Below are 20,907 nucleotides of genomic sequence, written 5' to 3' on the forward strand. Positions count from 1 at the left end.
GATCAGAGGATTAGATAGGGTGGACAGTGGGAGCCTTTTTCCTCGGATGGTGATGGCTAGCACGAGGGGACATAGCTTTAAATTGAGGGGTGATAGATATAGGACAGATGTCAGAGGTAGGTTCTTTACTCAGAGAGTAGTAAGGGCGTGGAATGTCCTGCCGGCAAAAGTAATAGACTCGCCAACTTTAAGGGCATTTAAATGGTCATTGGATAAACATATGGATGATAATGGAATAGTTTAGGTTAGATGGGCTTCAGATTGGTTTCACAGGTCGGCGCAACATCGAGGGCCGAAGGGCCTGTACTGCGCTGTAATGTTCTATGTTCTATAATATAACATTCAAGGATACAGGATAGTGGTAGCAGAAGGATTAGTTTGTGGTGATTTGCTTTGAATGGACTTGCATTCTATTAGACAGGAGTAATGTTTCTGCACCTCCTTACAAACTTTGAGCAGGCTGGCATATCATAGTGAAATTAACTAAAACATATTTACGAGCATCAAACAACTAGACACTTCTGAAGGAAACATTATGCAGAACAATACACTTCACATCCTTAACCAGTTCCACAAACAACAATGTGATAAATGACCAATTTTGCTTTTTTTTGGCACTGTTGATTGTGGGAGGAATGCTGGCCAAGACTCTACTGCAAGTAACACCTTGAGATCCTTGTCATCCATCCAACGAAGCAGACACAGCCTTCCGATTAAAAATGGTATGTATTAATAGACTGATTTTGGGATCAGAACTACAAATGCACCTAAACAAAATACATTACTGAACAACAGACTCAAATATCTTTGCTAAGGGAAGAAGCATCTCTTACTTTGGTAAGCAACAATGTGACTAATGCCAAAGAAGAGGGTGGTGAGGAAGATAGTCTCTAGCACCAGATGCTATAGATAGGAAAAGAAAAAGAACATCACAAGAGAGGGGACACAAACCTCTCAAAAGGTGCAGACACTCCTGACAATGACTTACCTGTGACAAAAGATCGCTGTCTAGTGGATAACAGGTTCTTAAAGCCCGGCTACGATGTAATCACGAACAGCTACAGAAAGCGAATCCGTGATGTGGCAGACGCTCACGAATTGGGATCCTATACACTTCAACATTTTAACAGTACTCTACCAAATCTGCTGTAAATCTATGTTAGATACATCTTATATCTACTTTCTGATAAAAACCTTCATTAGCCAATGAGATAACAAGGTGTAGAGCTGGATGAACACAGCAGGCCAAGCAGCATGAGAGGAGCAGGTTTGCTTCTAAATGTTGAGCCAGAATTTAAATCACTGAAAACCCATTTAACAATAAGTCCAATGACTCCAAATGCCATTAATGGAGTTGTAAATGGTTTAATGAATAAACAGTGAAAGTCTCTCACAGTAAAAATGATAGGCAGAGAAAAACCTACAGATTCGTCCTTTCCCATAACATTGCAATGTCTTGTGCATCACGATACCGAAATGCCGTACCCAACCAGGAAACCACATCATTCCCTGGGTGAAGTAAAGTAAAAGTGTAAAATCTCCAACCAATTACTGCCAAAAAGATAGAAATTGATCTTCAATCCCATTAGGACAATTAAATTAATCTAGTACACCACTCTAATCCTTATTAATGTTATATAGCACTTACCCCTTATTCAGGGCAACCTCTGCCCCAGTCAGAAATATGTCCAGCTCTCACTTGAAGTAGTCAGGAAATCAGTGTGCATTTCACAAGCTAGCACCTCTTCCTCAGATTCCCATTCCTTGGGAAAATAAGCACCTCTAATGTCTAAACTAGCTTTTCCATTACATAGCTGGAGGTTATAACATCTAGTGATTTGGTTGAAACAAATTCTCTACACGAACAAAAACATTTAACCCCTTCATCATCTTGTAAACCTTTATCAAATCATCTCCAAATTGAAACTTCTGTGAAGGACAAAGTGCCTATTTTTCAGCCTATTTTGGTGAGAAAGGGGTTTTAAATTAGGTTTCTTCATAATTGACACTTGGACCTTGACTCCTCCTTGGGTAAAATTCCATCAGTAACAGCCTCCAGTATCTCACCTAAGTGGTCAATTCTTCACGCCTCAGCCAAAAAATGAGCTATTTCAGGATATTCAGCTATGAAAGGATATAAAAAGGTCAATTTCCAGTAGTAGAGATGGAGGGTGATAGTCGACTGTTCTACTCCCTGTATCAAGGATGTTGAATATAGTGCCCTACAACTGTCCCAACTGAGATAAATTAACAGTGTCACAGAAGAACAAAAGCAAAATTGCCTGTGGTATCTAAACAATGCTTGCCATCAATTTTAATTCAAAGAATCATGCAAAAGCTACTGTGCTTGAACACATATGAATAAAGTATTACATTTTATAAGAAGTCATTTAATATACATACACACACACACACACACACACACACACACACAAAAAAAATTATTGCACTTTACAAGACTTGTGCTCACATTACACTTCACAAGCTCAGTAACAAATAACTACCAACTCCAAACATGGGCTGGAGAGGGGATGAATGCTCTTGTGGGGATTCTGTTGCATCTTAAATGCCAAAATGTGCTCTAATCAAGATTCCATATATCTTATCAAGTATAATATGGTAATATAAAAGTCAACCAAATAATGATCATGTCAATGATGGTGAAAACAATTTCAAGCATTTACACCCCACTATCCGATAAGCTGGGCTTAGCTCACATCAGATGCAAATGCTTCTGCCCTAGCAGCATTGCAGTGTCATGCAAGCACACCTAAGTTGCTGTAAAGGAGATGTCTGAGTGAGCAATAGCAACAAAACCCGACAAAAAACAACTATTAGACACATCATAAATCACAAATTCATACTACACAATTATTAGCACTCATTCCACATGCAACATAGCTTCTTTGGCCAGGAGTGAGCTCTTATTAGTTACATTATGGAATTATTCTATGTGAATAAAATTGCTAAAGGCTACTAGAACTATTCTAAATTGACTTTCACAGTGTCATTGATATTGCAGCAAAACAAACCAGTAAGCAAGTAGATTAATAAAATAATTTGAACTACAAATGGCCCAGTTCACAGGTGATGCTAGTTCAGGCCTACTTACAATTTATAATCAGTAAGGATTGCACCTATGCTTATTTTTTTGATGCTTCAATTTGTTTCAAGTGATGGTATGAAAAGACTGTCAAAAGCACCAATTAACTTGTTATTGTCTCTGGTAGATTAATGAAGATGTAACTGATATTTACAAATTACTCCCTTACAGTACGCATTACATCACCTCACAGTAACTGTGTTATGAAAAGAGTGATTTCACTTATATGTTTCACCTGTGGATGGGGCAATAGGAAGGAGAAACGAGAAGATATATTCTCATAGATAGAACCTAAGAATGGATTTGGTGTAAAGGTAAACTGGAATTATGCAGCTAATATGAGTTAAGACATGGATATAATTCTTCTACCATTAGACACCCTTGTTAGCAAACTAAGTCACCATACTCCCCAAGGACCATAGGGTTGCCCTCCCATTAGACAGATCACTGGTGGTGATGGTGGTGGTTTAACTTGAGGGTCACCACATCTCAGGCGAAGGAAGAGGTTGAGAAGAGTCCTTCATGGTGCAGAAACCAAACCTGCACTGCTGCAGTCACCCTGCATCACAAACCAGCCGTACAGCCAAGTGAGCTGACCAACCCCCAACCCTTGCTCGTAAAGTTATCTTTGACTATACATTTAGCTATGTGCAGCAAGCACTGATTTATCTGCCGGCTTCATTGTAGCAGCAACATTTGGAAACCAATAACTCACTTGCCCATTCCATCAATTGGGAAGTAAACAATGAATGTCACTAAATGATTCTTCATCCTCTCCATCTGGAGGAGAACTAGTGACTGTAGAAGAGAAGAGGGCGGGAATGAGATACACTGTAGAAATAAACACCCTAATTATATTCGGGGAGGTTCACGAGCAGTTACTCAAACAGATTTGCACTACCTTTCTTGTTTGTATCCAAATGACCCAAACAGCACACCTGTCATTTCACAACAGCCACCCCATTAGATCTTTGAGTGAGACTGTTAATGTTATGACAAATAAACTGCTTTGTGCTGTGGTGCAGAGCTAGCTTTAATGAAGAAACATTGGTTCACGCTGTCTTACAGCCAAAATATCCATGGCTCACGTTCATCAGATGCACTGGAGGAACTGGAGACAGCTTTTACTTCTGTAAGAAAAATCATCTGCTTGAAAGCTTCAGAAAACCAGATATATCTAATGATACACTTTAGAAATAATCAAGGAAAAAAAAATACTTGAATTCAAACAGAAATGAAATTGGGATGAACAGCTGGACAGGGAGAGAGACATTCAAGGTTATAGTTCTTCACTGTGTCATAGTCACTTCTCATTGATCCTAGTTTCTAAAGAAATTATTCAGAGCAGGGTATATTTTTTGGTGGCATATAAAATATAATAATTGAGGCAAGAAGGGCTTCACTAGTTTTACCATTCAATATAAAATTGAATAATTGAGGCTTCTAAATGAAATGATGTCAAATGTAGGATTCATTTACGGGGCAGACATTGAACACAAGATGAAGGGGGGGGGGGTTGGGAAAGCACTAGATCTCACTACCAGAACACCATCTAGAACAACAGATAATTTTACTAGAGAAAAGGTAAGTGACACTAAAATATAACTATTCTTACACTATGCTCCATTTTGAACCTTATGATGCAAGGAGAAGCCATGCTTATTTACTCCTAGACTTTTCACATCAGATTATTTTACTCTATTTGGACTTTGTCCAAAGGCAGCATTTCTGGCCATTATGTATCAGTTCTCCTTGAACTTGTGATTTTCTAGGTTTATTTTCCTTCTCAGGAAGATGAGTTCCCTGCGCCATTTTCACTAAAAACAACAAAGCAGCATTTTATATTGGGAGGTATGAGCAAAAAAAGTTTTAGTTGCACATCGCTACTCGTATGAACGAAGAAATAGAATGCTTGCAAGTCCTGCAGGTTAGACTTTTAATGTTTTGGGGAAACACTCAAGAAGATAACAACTACACCTCCCAGTCATGAACCACTTCAACTTCCCCTCCCACTCCTTGGAGAATATGTCTATCCTAGGCCTCCTCCAGTGCCACAGCGGAACAGCAACTCATATTCTGCTTGGGAACCCTGCAGCCCAATGGCCTTAATATGGACTTCACAAGCTTCAAAATCTCCCCACCCCAGACCTCATCCCAAGACCAGCCCAGCTCGTTGCCGCCTCCTTGACCTGTCTGTCTTTTCTCCCACCTATCTGCTCCTCCCACCTCAGTGACCAACCCCCACCCCCACTTCCTACCTACTAGCCTCAGCCCTGCCTCCTTGACCTGTCCATCTTCCTTCCCACCTACCCACCCCTCCCTCCCCACTGACCAACTCTCATCCCGACTCCCTACCTACATTCACCTTTACTGGCTTCATCCCCGCCTCTTTGACCTGTCTGTCTTCTCTCCACCTATCTGCTCCTCTATCCACCTTCCATCATCGCCTCCTCCTCTCTCTATTTATTTCAGAGTCCCCCTTCCCTCCCCCATTTCTGAAGAAGGGTCCAGAACCGAAACGTCAGCTTTCTTGCTCCTATGACGCTGCATGACCTGCTGTGTTCATCCAGCTCTACACCTTGTTATCTCAGACTCCAGCATTGGCAGTTCCTACTATCTCAGAGAAGATTTTCAGTTCCCCATTACAATACCATGGCTTTAGGAGGTGTATTTTGTCCTTTTTTTTAGAAAATGAAAGAAGGTTGAGACAGAAGCGCCAAGCTGTCTGCTTCAAGCCAATAAAGTAAGCAGCTTATGAAGCCTTGGGGTTGGAACAATAGGAGCAGCCTAAATGGGTGGGGACAAACTCCCACAGAACCAGGATTTTTAGTTTCGTTTTCAGTAGCAGTTGGGGTTGCGAAAGCTGCTACATCTCACTATCTCCCTCTTTGCTACAGCTAAAAAAAAAGGGGTCTCTTCCTGCTGCTAGAATAGCATGTGAGATGGTCTATTTTACTGACATTACCACTGTCAAAAGTATGCTTATGGGATGTTACCATATTGTCTCAGTTAATTATTTTGTTAAGTATTTCAACAGAGCTACAGTTAAAATGCAAAATAAAACAATTGGCTTAACTATAACTTATGATTAAAGTGTGTTTTGCTTCAAGCCTGGTAGTTTGACCAATCGAATCACATCTGGAACACAATAACTGGCACTTGCATTGAAAATAAGAAAAAAAGTTAGGGTCTAGGCTATCTCTTTGACATGATGAGGGAGTTTGGTATGGTCCATAACATCCCCAATAAGGAAGTCACTCGTACAAAGGCTGAATATTCATGAGTAGTTTATTTAATATCACTTTGGCAATATGACTTTTTTTTCAGATTTTCCTTTATTCTCCTTTACCATAGAAAGGTGAAGACTGGAGACAAACAAGATAATTAGGAACCAAAGCATATTCAGAAAGATTTGAATTAATCAGATAACTGGGTCAAGTAAGTGGCAAATGCAGTTTACTTTGGATAAGGATAAAAGAATTAGCTTTGGGAGTAAGGAACCCAAAATGGGTAGCTATAATAATTAGAACTGTAACAGTGGAACACTGATTGGGAAAGAGATCTAGGGATTCATATATAGGAGAAGATATGAGGAAATGGGTTGATCTTTTAAAATGGGATGATATGGGTTGCTCCAGTAACGAATTTATCTTCCATTTTCCCTCATCTGATTCCTATCAGGCTTCAGCTATGATGACTACCTTCCAGTACCATTGTCAGACAGAATGCTTGCTTTTGATGCGTTATTTAGACAGGATGCAGATGATGACCTTCCCTCACAAGTGAACTTTCCAGTTGGTGCACCATACATCAATAAGGCTGTGAAATTAGATGTATGATGCAGAAGCAGGATATTCTGCTGAACTGGACAATGCTGGTGTTTATGTTCCACTCAAGGGATTGCTCTCATTCTTCTGCACCTTTTCCATAGGGTGGGAGATTTCAAGCTCAAGGGGCATATTTTTAAGGTGAGGGAAGAAAGATTTAAAAAGATACAAGGGGCAATTTTCTTTTAAGCACAGTAGTTCACGTGCAGAATGTACTCCCAGAAGAAGTGGTGGTTACCAGTACAGTTACAACGTTTAAAAGACATTTATATAAATACATGAATAAGAAATGTTTGGAGGAATATGGGCCAAGCACAGGCTGGTGGGACTGGTTTAGTTTAGGATAATGGTCGGCATGGACTAGTTGGACTGAAGGATCTGTTTCCATGCTGTATGACTCTGTCTAAATCTATTAAAATACCCTTCTAATCTTCACATGCTTATCTAACTGTCTTTTAAATGTATCTAATCCATTTGCCTCAATTTCTCTATGTGGTAGCAAGTTCCACACTCAGCCATCACTGAACAACAATATTTCTCCTGAATTCCCAGTCGGATACATTAGTGACTATCTTATAGTCGTTACTCCACAGCGGAGGTTTTTTTTTATACAGTTTCTTCATTTTAGCTACCTCTACGAGAACATTTGCAATCATTTTGTTTAAAGAGACAAGGATCCCAGCTGGTCTGCCTTTCCTGATAATTATAACTATCATGACTGACGTTCCTGACCTTCACCACCCTCTTTTCCATTACAGACTAATAGAGAACAGCAGCAGATTTAACTAAATTTGGAACTCAATAAAAAGATAAAACACTGGATACTGAACATGGACCTTAGTTTGCCAAGGGCCAGTCATGTTGTGACTACATCTTGAACCATCGGGAAACTTGTTTAAAAATACCCTGAAGTCCTTATATGTAACCCGCATTCAGAAATTTATTTTTACATGGTTCTTACGGTTCTTATGCTCCCATCTATATGGTTATAATTTCATGCTTACCAGGCTGTATCACAGCCAATGCAGAAAGAAAAAGTGATTTGCTCTGAATTAAATTCAGCTAACTTTCTACCTAATAACTCATCCTTGAAATAGATTTAGTGTAGAATGTTTCTTCCTGATTACTTTGTATTTCACTATTGATTTCGACTTAAAAACTGCAGGACTGTGCAACTTTCTTCCATTTTGATTGTTTATCATCAGTTTTTATTTCATTCATTTTTGTTTATCTTCATATTTTAGATCAATAGCTGATGGATGATGGATAATGGATGGGGAAAGGAGGGGGAAAATTTCCATATTGCTTGCTAACAAATTCTTGCCAGAAGTTAGTGTGCAATTTCAAACAGCTCAAAGCCTTCCGGGGAGAAAAAGCCAGGCACACAATCAAAGTAAAACAAAGCGTGTCAGCCTCCTTCCCTTGAGTGCCAAACTCAACCGCAAGAGCCTGCCACCAAACACTCCAAAGTAGCCTACATAAAGTGCAGTGTTGGAGGGGGCCAAACATCTTCAAAAGACTACGGCACGTTGTTTCCGCCAGTTATAAATCAGACTTTCAATTACACAGAATAAAAACTCTTTAAAAATGCTAGCAATTACAGAAAACTCCTAGTGCCAAAAGTCTGAAATAAAAATGAAGATGCTGGAAATACACAACAGCTCTGCGGGTTGCTGAAACAGGGTCAAGTTTCCATCCTTGGTGCAGGCCTTTGATTTGGATCGCTTCTCGATCGAAGGGCTAAACCGAGGATATTAACTTGACTTCCACAGAGTTTCTATTACTCAAATGATAGCTCGTCTTTTTTTTGTATTTCCACCATTTTCTGTTATGAATCAGCATCCTTAAGCTCTGGCAATCACAGGCTTGTGATTATGCAGTAGTGAAATACAAAGATTTTCTGTTGGTGGTACAGTCTGACTTTTAACCTGCCCTATTATTGTGTTAGTAGTGAGGTTTTTCTTCTATTCACAATCCAAAACACAAATTTCAAACAGTTTTGGCATTTTTAAGAGCGCCACCATCTGCAGGCAGTTAAAGACATTGGAGGAATATAAATGTCCCCTCAGCTCTCCGCAACCCCTCCCGCACCCTCCCATCTTTTATAGCAAAGCTCACTTGGGTCCAAATCTGCAAGCTGCGTCATAGCTGCAATGGCCTGAAACAAGATTCATCCAAAGCTAACCATGCAGCAGTTAAGGTGCAGGTGATACCGTAGAGACAGTCGATATCATCCTGCCCAGAGATCAACCACTTCTTGAAGAGGCGAATGTGATACGAACACTGATGTAGGTGCCGGGCCAAGGCACCGTCAAGGGCCAGGTTCTGTGCGAAACTGTTATCAGCTGAAAATCGCCTCAGTAACTGTGCCACGCGATGATTGTCCAGCAAGTCTAGGGAACAGTACCGATGGAAAAAGAACAAAATACAAACAGCAACAAAAAAAAAGACACAATTACTAACATTACCACAATTATTTCATAAAAGGAAGAAGCATTTGTAAGAATCTCAACCAGATGAAGATAAAAAGAAACATATATTTCTTTAAATAAAATTCAGAGAGCAAAAAGATATTTGCATTTATTTACTGTCTGATTACATCATTGAAAACATCTCAAAGTGCAAAGTGAAGTGCTTTTGATTCACGTCCTTAGACTGGCAAACATGGCAATCATGTTTTGCAATCAAGATCTAAACAACTAAACACAGTTTAGTTGAGGAATACTGACTGGATTCCAGAACATCCTCTTTTCTTTTACCAGTGCTTTAGAGTCTTCCAACATTCATCGGAATAGACAACTCATCAGAAAGATGGCACCCACAGCAGTGTGGATCTCCCTTAGCACTTGAGTGTCAGCCTGGTTTTCATGAGGCTGATTATGGAATAAATATTGACCAATACATCAAAGAAATCATACATACTTTATTCAGATTAATGTCCTGCAGGCTTGTGAATCCAAGAGGAGAGCCTTGGTGTAACGCTTCATCAGAAACACTGGATTGATGAAGGTGCAGTACTCCTTCAATACCACACTGGAGTGTCAGCCCAGGTTTTTATGCTCAAGCACCTGGAGTGGAATTCAAACCCACAACCTTCTGATTCAGAGGTGATTGGACTAAAAACTGAGCCAGGGCTCACATTAATACACTTCATTGGATGTCACAATTACACTTCAAAAATACAGACCGGCTTTCCATCTGAACATAGAGGGATCTAATTTATCATGCCATTCTTAACCCTGCAAACATCAAGTCAGGCCTGAATTGGACTACAGTGAGGTCTGGAGGACTGTGCAATGACCTCATGACAAAGATTAGGTGTGCTGACATGGCACAATCATGGGTTCTGAGTGCATCTCAACCCTGTATCTTGAAAATATTTCACTTACCTACCAAACGTAATACACTTCCAATGAATACAGCAATCACTCTACCAATGTCATTAGGTTTCATCCAATGGGCTAGTTTCTTTTTTAGGGATTAATTATACACACAAGCCCTTTAATAGTGAGACATCAAGCAATCTAGAGCTGTTAATCTCAACTGTGGTGACTTTTCCGGAGAAAGTGAACTGATTGAAACAAACAAGGTAATTGCTGTGGGTGGTGGCCTCAACACTATATTGAAACAGAAATTCATTTAGGGTCTGGAGGAAAGACATCTGCTCTATCCAGTAACTTCTTTTGACTAATTAAAGTCCAAAGATGAACTACAATGAATTGGATGAAGTAATATGCTCCTGATTGTAGACAAATGGGATGGGGATAATGTGTCTAATATCTGATGACATCATCTTCATGTCAAAATTTATGATGTCTTAATCCTTATAATCTTCAACAAAGTTTCATATGTCAGGTGTATATTACTCTCTCACCCAGAAAAGCAGGTATATGCCTCGATTTTGAGATAGTTGCACTCCCCATGTGCAGCAATTTATTTTTTGTACGTCAATCTTAGCTCCCAAATAAATGGGATGCTCACTTATGTCTGCCAAACTTCTATGTCTCAAATGAACACAAACAAATAGTGTAGCGTGAAGAAGTTGTGAGAAAATGAATAGTTACAATCTCTGCAACCACACCCTAGTATTACATTAAGGAGGGAGGGAACGTGATAACTTGGAGAAAAAAATCTATGCTCAAATTATGCAGTTTTCTAGAAAACTGGGGCTCATGAGTGGAACAGATTTTTAACCAAAGTTCCAGATACAAATACCAGCAACAAGTGTGAGTGAGATAATTTGTTTAAACAAAAGATAAGCAAACAATTCATTCTTCCAAGTTTCACGTTTCCTTAGTGCATCATACATGTGAAAATTAGCAAAGACACATGTACTCCACAGACTGGAAAGACATTACAAGATTGGACAAGAGCAGTTAATGTGCATTCTTGTTGACTTGGCTGGTGTTATGTTTTGAACTAAACACCAGTTCTGGGAAACAATACACAATTATACAATAATTATTCAGACTAATTTTTCTCAATTAATTTGATGGCAAGACGACTGCTGACAGCATTTGAATGTATTGCCATATTTTTGTTTCTACTGTTGGTTTAATCTCCTGTCTGATGCAAAATGTGTTTGAAGATCTATTACTTTTCTTTTGTTATCTACCCTTTCATAAAGGCACCATTATATTGGGATATGCGCTCCAAAACCCCATCAGTACTCCAAGTGGCCATGCAGTGACAGCCTGCCTGTCCACATGTGAGACTTGACTGATTACTGCCCTACTGCAACCTTCCTAGGAGGATGTCACCAATGATGTTGGCCATTTGGCCCCTGAGCCTGCTCTGCCATTCAATAAGATCATGGCTGATTTGATTACTCCACATCCATACTCATGCCTGATAACCTTTCACCCTCGTACTTACCAAGTATCTATCTAGCTAGGACATAAAAATATTCAAAGATTCGGTTTCCACCACCTTTTGACAAAAAGTATTTCAAAGATTCATGAACCTCTGTCAGAAAATTTTTCCTAATCTCTGCAAAAATGGATAACTCCTTATTTTAAAACTGTGATCCCTGGTTCTAGATTTTCCCACAAGAGGAAGCATTATTTCCCTGTCTACACTGTTAAAAATGATCAGGATCTTATATTTCAATCAAATCAACTCTCATTCTTCTAAACTCCAATAATACAAGCTTAGCCTTGGCCTCATAAGAGAGCCCATCCATTACAGATATTTGTAAAACCTTCTTAAATTGTTTTCAACATATTTATATCCTCTCGTAAATGAAGAGACTAATACTTGATATACACAGTACTTCAGATGTGGTTTCACCAAAGGTCTACATAAATGAAGCATAACCTCCCTATTTTTGTATTCAATTTCTCTTGCAATACATTCTATTAGAATCATAGAATCCTTAGTGTGGAAGCAGGCCATTCGACCCATCGAGTCCACACTGACCCCCAGAAGAGCACCCCAACCAGACCTAACCCCCACCCTCCACCTGTAACCCTGCATTTCCCATGGCTAATTCATCTGCACATCCCTGGAGACTATGTGCAATTTAGCATGGCCAATCCACCTAACCCACACATTTTTTGAACTGTGGGAAGCACCTGGAGGAAACCCATGAAGGAGAATGTGCAAACTCTACACAGATAGTCACCCAAGGCTGGAATTGAAGCTGGGTCCCTGGCGCTGTGAGGCAGCAGTGCTAACCACTGAGCCATGGTGTTGACTAGCTTTTCTAATTACTTGCTGAACCCAAATACAACTTTTTGTGATTAATACGCTAGGACACCCAGATTCTGCTGCACTGTGGAGCTCTGAAACGTCTCACTATTTAGATAATCTGCTTTTTAAAAATTCTCTTGCCAAAATGGCCAATTCCATCTTTTCCCACATTATACCCTATTTACCAGATCATTCCCCATTCACTTAGTTTATCTATGTCTGTTTGTAGCCTACTTATTCATTTTCACATCTTACTTTCTTACCTATTTTGTGTCATTAGTAAATTTAGCAACCATAACATTGGTCCCTTCATCCAAGTCATTTATTTAAATTGTACAAGGTTGAGGACCCAGCACTGATCCCTGTGACACACCATTCATTTATATTTTGCCAACCAGAAAATGACCTATTTATTCTTACTCTCTGCTGTCTATTGGCTAGCCAATCTTCTATCCATGTAAGTATGTTAGCTTTTACATCTTGAGATTTTTTCTGCAATACCTCTGATGTGGCACCCATTTCTGGTTAGCTTCCTCTCATTCTCGGTTTCCTTCTTTATTAATCTTTTAGCAATTCTTTTGATTTTTAAAAAATATTCTGTACAATCTTCTGATTTGCCACCCACCTTTTTGCAATTATATGCTTTCTCCTTAAATTTGATCATATTTTTAACTTGTTCAGTTAACCACAAATGGTTGGTACTCCCCTTAGAATTGTCATTTTGTGATTGAATATATCTATCCTGTGTATCAATTGTAAGTTATCAGAACTGCTTCTCCAAGCAGGAGCTGAACCTTATTGGTGATCTATACCACTCATTTGACAGAAAACCTGGCCGTGCATCTTGAAACCTGCAAAAGACAGTCAAGTTCTTTGACGATTAACTGGACAGTGAAGTGAAATCAGAAGCTGTAAATGGTTGCCAGTCAGTGCTTCAGAGCTGATGAAATGGAACGATTGACAAGTGTGATTGCTGTTCTAAACTGATGGAGGTTATATCAAAGGAAAAGTCATCAACTTAAAAAAAAGGTCATAATGTGTGATTTTTTTGCATATTAAAGGTGGAATCATGGCAAAGATTTTGGTGTGGCAATGCTGAAATAATGAAAAATAAAAAGGAATAAACCAAATATTGAGAAAAGACAGACTGAAGTGGACATTCAAAAGATTTTAAAAGCACAAGTGCATTTTAAGAAACATGCAAAAAAAAGTCAAAAAGTTAAGGTTGTAAAGGATAAATTGAAAAGAAGCAAACATACCATTAGTCGGATGCTTTGCAAACGAGACAGAAAATCTTTTAACGGCTGGCATAGATAACATTTCTGAGGAAACAAAAAGGACTGAAGTTAAAACTAACACTGCAGTTTTAACACAGAACTCCCCACATTACATGAGCGGGTGATGACTCCTTAGAAGAAAAATGCAACCCCAATCCTTTCTCATTGGGGCCTCTTGCTTCAACGTTTTCTCCTTTAGACTGGGAGAAGAGTGGCTCACTTAATACAGATTGCACTGCCCTGAGCTTGACTTCAGGAACAATGTTTGGCATGTATTAGGGTTGGCAATGTATCTTTCTCTATATGTACCCAACCAACCATTCCAACGTAACTTTTCTTTTAGGCAATGCTAGTTTGATGACTGAAAGTATTTATGTTCAAGACTGGAGGAGTTCAAATGCAAACAAGCTCAGAGACTCACAGTAAAATGGACCCTAAACAGGCTAACTCCCACTTGGCATATTTGAAGAGTCAGGTGTCCTTCGTAGAATAGAATATCTTTTATTAGTGTTTAGTATTGGCAAATCAACAATATTTAGATTTACTGTATCTTTTCTACTCATTCCTCAGTTCAATTTTTTGGTGGCCACCACATGCCACAATGTGACTTGTGTCACAAGAATTGAAAAATCTCTAGGTATGCTCCAGCAGCAGTGCTAATGGTGCCAGCAAAAAGTTTGCATTTCCTTTTTTGGGGAGAAACAAAAGGTAATTAAGATAGCCCTTGTAGCCCACCATTTTATTATCTGGGACTGTCACGTTTGTTTGCCATTAAACATGAAAGGCGTTATTAAGCTGGAGAGGGTTCAGAAGAGATTTACCAGGATGTTGCCAGGTATGAAGGTTTGAGTTATAAAGAAAGGCTGGATAGGCTGGGATTTTTTTTCCAATGGAGCATAGGAGGTTAGGAGGCGACCTTATAGAAGTTTATAAAATCATGAGTGGTATAGATAGGGTTGATGGTAGTTGTCTTTTCCCTAGGATGGGGGATTTCAAGTCTAGGGGACACATTTTTAAGGTGCAAGCAGGGAAATTTATAAAAGACATGAGGGGCAATTTTTTTTTTTTTTTTTTTACAGAGGGTAATTCATGTATCGAATGAACTTCCTGTGGAAATGGTGGATGTGGGTACAATTACGATGTTTAAAAGACATTTTGATAAGTACACAAATAGAAAAGGTTTGGAGGTATATTAGCCAAGAGCAGGCAGGTGGGACTAGTTTAGTTTGGGATTATGCTCAGCACGGACTGGTTGGGCCAAAGAATCTGTTTCCGTGCTGTATGGCTCTATATCTTGCTGGTGTATCATGATTTTAGCTTCATTGCATGCATTTGAGCCACATCTACAGAGATCTGTCACTTCATAGGGCGCTGAGTAGTGGAACTTGCCTAGCTCACCATTCCTGCATCATTATTAAGGTGTTGGTGATGTCTGTGTAATAATACCATTACAGTCAGTTGTTGCCCAAATGATCAGGTGACTTATAGGAACATAGTTTGGGTTAACTATACCTGGCACTGAGGCAGCACACAAGTATCATTGATTTTTTTCCTCATGCTGTCACAGGAAATCTCCCAATGTAAATCAAGCTTAATGATTAACTTCAGAGTCCTCAAGGCATCTTCTAAAAGAACTAATATTTAGTCCTAACATCTCTCATTTCCTGCGATAAGACATCACAATTGATAACTGCATACCTTTCCCCCATCCCAGTGACTGAAATTAGCGAATGTTAAGTTGCCAAGAATTGAATTGTAGACAAAATGAGTGGGATGATGTAATTAAAAAATAGACAAGGCATTTGAACTATGGCATGCACTCCCTGCTTTTTCTGGTGACTGGATGCTGGCTATCACAACAAAAAAATAAACAAAATGCCCCAAGATTTTTATTGTTTGACTAAAATCAGTTACCCTCTGCTGCGGACTCTTGCTAAGATACTGTCTCATGGTTCCCCTTTATCCATATGACATTTTCCAACAGTCTATCCCATCAAAGGCGAGATCACAGTTTATTCGATCCAGTCTTTGCCCAACAAATCTCTACATAGGCACCCAGCTCAACACAAACACAACCACACAGGTACACAGATACAACACTCAGATTCCAGTGTGGATTGCTGGATGGTGGTCAGGAGAGGCAGGCTATCCTCTCTCCAACCAATGCTCATGGAGGCAACCTTAAGTATCTATTGTTGCTTCAGATCCAATCAGAAAACTTACCAGGGATTTAGTGAGGTTTTGCCACTTACTGCATAAATCAGCTGAGCACAGGAAGAGTGCAGCTTGTGTGGCAATCAGTCGTAAATTCTCTATTTCAGCCAGAATCTGCTAGAGACTGGATTACAGCCATTATTGGTATATGGTTTTTTCATCATACACTGGGGATAGAAAATCCTGTCAGGATTAAGTGTAGGTTGGCCAGTCAATCAATCTACATTAATATTATTATTGCCTTTGATGATGAATTGCTTTGAAGAATGTTTGTACATTGCGAGAGCTCAAGCCAACTTGGATTAGTTCTTTGGCTTCTGGGTAAAATAGGTCTATAAACTCACTCATTAAGTGCTGGCTCGGAGCTCTGCAAATGCTCAGAAATACATACAAAAGTTTTGATCAGAAGGGAAAAGAATCCCGAGAAGGAATATAGTATTCTGTTAAACATCACAACTTCAGAGCTTTATGAAGTTATAGCAAAAAGACAAAATGGACACACAAAAGAGGAAGCATGGATAAAGAGAGAGTTGGGACAGTTGGACTACTGAGCTCCTGTACCCTTTTCCAAAGTCATAGAAGTGTAGAACAAAATACTTCTCTCACAATTTCCTATCGCCCATCTTAAACGGCATTCCTTTAAGAATCAGGATGAATTCTGCAGCTTTCCTTAATGATGGCCTATTTCCTATGATTTATCAAAGGCAAGACTTAAAATCAATGGGCCTTCTGAATGAATGCAAGGCTGCAATATTACAACTATCTTTCTGGAACTCAAGCTACCACTTCTTACAGAATGGTTTTGTAATATAATTATCCCTCGTGCACTTGTTGAAGGATCAAGTTCCATCATATGACTTGACACACCATCCGCTGTGCATACTTGCTTGTTCGGTCACATTGTCACCAAGGATGGGCAAAAGAAGATGCAGACAATCAAGCCCAAGACGTCAACACACTAAAGACTATTTTCTAGGGGGCAGTGACGAGAAGACCTGGTGGCATTTCTTGAAGGTGCGAGCCCCATCCAGAAACATACATTTCCAAAACAGACCTGATAAAATTCTTCACACAGGTTCTTTAGCTAACATTAAGGTTGCTTCAATTCTCAATTGTTATATTGTCACAGTTAAGACTTTATTATTATGCTGTCAAAATTGGAAGTAGTCTATGGTACAGGAACATTTTCCTTTGTACCCTTGAACAATGCAGGTATTATTGCAAATGTGTGAAGATTTAGGATAAAGGAGAAAGTGAAGTATAACCCATGACAAACCAAACAGTTACATCTTGTATGCATACATTACTTGTAGCATCTGCACAATGTAAATGTTATGGGTAAATTTTATCTTACAATAAGAGCCAGTAGAATCCACTTCCACTGGCAATAGAAACATCTTTAACTTTATTTAGTCTATCCTACAACTGTCTGTATTCATTTATCCAACACAAACACGCTTGACTAAAGTACACTGTCAAAATAATAGAGTATTGTTTTTGTGAACTAAAATATCGATAGCTATCCAAGATTGTAAGCAAATAATAAATACTGGACATGAACTGGTGAGGCACTGCATATATGAGGTGTGTATGAATGCAACATAAGTCAATGATTGCCTTGTGAAGTAATCTTCCCCATTCCTGCATTCCAGACATATCCATAGCATACTCTCCCACTGAAATTAATGGAAAGATTTTGGAGAATTTTACATAACAGATTGTCAAATGTTCTCACATAGCAATTAACAAAAAGTCAAGCTGGCAAAACACCTTACCTTTCCCAGGAATAAGTGCAAGCCTGCAGTATAATATAACAAAGACTGGCATATCAATTAACTTGGAGACAATTAAGGACGGGCATTAATCCTGAAAGTGACATCCATACTCTGGGAATGAATAAATACGTTTTTAAATACACCTTACCCATTATAGATCTCAAGGCCCATTTAGGTTTTACTATATTTCATTTAGGTCTGCTCCATTTAAAAAAAAAGTTGAACAGGCATTAGAAAATCAAGCAACACAATCTTACACCATGCAAACACACATGCATAGAACCCTTTTATTCACAGGCAGGAAATGGGAACTGGCTGTATGATTCTGGTCTGTCAGCTCCAACTCACACTTCACTGGACTAGTGGTGAAGGCAGACCTTGATGTTAACAGCTACAAAAATATTAAACACTATATAGAATATGTCCTTCCACATTAGTGGAATATGAATGCATTTATGGCCATCCACCCAATGTTTACTATGGTGATTTGTCCACTTGCTGTCACTTTCTGTAAGCAACTCAAGAAAGAGGCACCACAGAGAAACTAATCAATTGGATTCTGTATCTTACTGACAGTGAATCCAATTATTCAATAAATAGGTTAAAGATCCCCTCATTTATCAAACTCTAAGATACACATTCAGTATTTAATCTACAGCTGATTACTCATCAAATTGCACAACCTTGAAATTTATTTCTCCATTTCCCTCCAGTGTACCTTGCTCTCCTGAAGGCACTGACTGGGATGCAGTTGCAGGAATTCCTCACCCAAATGATTGGTAGGTCATTTAACTGGATAGAACTTCAAGGCAGAGCCTGTGAACCATTCTGGAGTCAAAAGGGTAAGAGAATGATGATTGATTACTGTGCTCCAAAATGCAACTGAGGCCATCCAACTCCACTGAACAACAGAAGGTGAGCACAAGGACTTTCACTGTCCATCTGGCTCTGTTTCACAGCACATCTGACACTGCAGCTAATGGCAGTCCACAGATCCGTATGTAACATATGCCTTAAGGCTTCATCAACTAATCAGTCTCCTATACTTATCAGAACGTTCTGAAGATGATTAATCTCTGGCAATTTAAGAAATATTCCTATGTTGACAATAAATCAAGAGATCCTTTTCCTAAGCAGAAGTACATTAAAAATGAGATAATGCTCAAACTGCCATCGCAATTTCAGACATCACTGGAATCTACAGCACGTTAGGTCTAAAATTATTGATTAACAGATGTATTTACTAGTTTGAATACTGCCTTTGGAAAAATATCGTCTGTGAGCCACAATGTACATTATTAATGTACAAGTGCTTGACCTGGTTTCTCCTGTTTAAATGGAGACATCCAATCATTGTATCTAGGTTAATCTTTCTTAAAATTGCAGACAGTGAAATTGGATATGTTGCTAACATCATAGTAATATTCTGTGCAACAGTTCTCACATGCTAACATTGCAAAGGTCTGATTCACAATCAGGGAAAAGTTACTGTCTATGGATGAAAAGTCATTATGTTTTTGGAAACAATTGCCCTCCCCAGAATATGACATTTCTACTGAGATAATTTTGACAAAATGAACGTAGGCTAAAATGCCAGCATTCGGATCTCTTCCAGTACTGTCGAACCATCAAATTGAAAATAGTTCTCAACAACCTACCATCCTTCAAAGAAAAGTAACTGGAGCCACTTTTTCTGCGGTGCGAGCGGGCGTAGTCTTGGAGGTTAGGGGCACTAGAAGAGCCACCAAGTACTGTGGTACTGAACAAACCAGCACACTGGGAACCTGCACACGAGATGGTTAGGCATTAGGTCAAAAAGAGGTTTAGTACAATTCCCCATGCTGCATGCTTTTATTTAACGTAAAACAGATACATGCAGGACAGGTAGGAGATATCTTTTGAAACAACATCCAGAAACATGGCAGAAATTAGGGATCATGTTAGTCAAATTTAAAAAAGTGACGGTAAAACTCATAAATGTCCAAAAGTACCAGCTTCTACACCCATCAGCTCTTTTATACAGCTGTACAGTTCTATCAACAAAGCTCAAGCCTGGAAGCACTGGAACTGTGCATATTATACCTCCAGATAGTTTTACTAGCGATGTAGAGATTGTAAACATTTTCACCGCCGAACAGAATCTAGTCTCTACAGAAGCAGGAGGCCATTTAGCTCTTCACGTTGGTCCCTCATTAACTAGATTCTGGTTGATCTAGATCATCTTTAACTTTAACTGCCCACCTTGGTTTATAATTCTTACAAATCTTGATCAGCAATTATCTATCAATCTCAGTTTTGAAATTTTAAATGTACCCTTATGCTGAAAGACGATTTGGGGAGGAGCTCAAGTTTTCACTATCCATTGTCTGAAGAGTGACAGCATCACACTTACGTCGTCTAATTCTAATTTTAATGTGATGCCCTATTGCTCTGGATTCCCCCAGAAGATATATTTTCTCTCTATCCTATCAAGTCATTTAGCATATTTTCCTCTCCAGATATGGTATTCAGTTATTATATGATTCCCTGTGTGCACTGTCCTGCTCATGTGAAATTTCCTAGATGCAGCTCCCTCTGGGAGTTCATCCCTATAGCCTACCAGTGAGCTTTAGTGGTTATATAATAAGAAGCATCCAAGGTAATCCATTCCTGACCTCAACCAATGGTCACTACTCAGCAGGGATTGTAAATCAGTAGTATTGGGAAATGGCATCCTAGACGTTACTGCTGTTGGTTCTGAAGAAGTCATTCGGCCAGAAACACTAGCTGTGTTTTCTCTCCAGTTGCTGCAAGGCCTGTCACATTTTACCAGCACTTTGTTTTTCAATTCAGGTTTCTATTAAAATTGTCTTCCTTCTTTTTAGGTATACTTTGTTTCTTTTTACAAAGTAATGTCTTTGTCAAAGAACCCATTGGTTTAATAGGAGAGAGATAGTAGGAACTGCAGATGCTGGAGAATCCGAGACAACAAGGTGCAGGGCTGGATGAACACAGCAGGCCAAGCAGCATCATAGGAGCAG

General features: G+C 39.1%; 1 protein-coding gene across 8 annotated transcripts in view; it reads right to left on the reverse strand.

Moving 5' to 3' along the window:
- Window positions 1-20,907, reverse strand: part of LOC109937657 (inositol hexakisphosphate and diphosphoinositol-pentakisphosphate kinase 1-like) — a 172,782-nt gene that overhangs the window by 42,387 nt on the left and 109,488 nt on the right. For 4 of the 8 annotated variants that reach the window (XM_048617084.1, XM_048617083.1, XM_048617078.1 and 1 more), the window contains exons 26-27: window positions 19,546-19,671; window positions 13,881-13,943 (exon numbers count right to left, since the gene is read on the reverse strand). The exons of 1 other annotated variant lie outside the window; for it this stretch is intronic. In XM_048617084.1, coding sequence (XP_048473041.1) covers window positions 13,881-13,943; window positions 19,546-19,671 — 189 coding nt within the window. Of the gene's footprint in view, window positions 1-9,143; window positions 9,324-13,880; window positions 13,944-19,545; window positions 19,672-20,907 lie in introns of all 8 variants that reach the window. 3 more of the 8 variants (XM_048617079.1, XM_048617081.1, XM_048617085.1) reach the window with 2 other exon arrangements.

This window comes from Rhincodon typus, chromosome 36 (assembly GCF_021869965.1).
Source record: "Rhincodon typus isolate 14 chromosome 36, sRhiTyp1.1, whole genome shotgun sequence".
In the NCBI taxonomy this organism is placed as follows: domain Eukaryota; kingdom Metazoa; phylum Chordata; class Chondrichthyes; order Orectolobiformes; family Rhincodontidae; genus Rhincodon; species Rhincodon typus.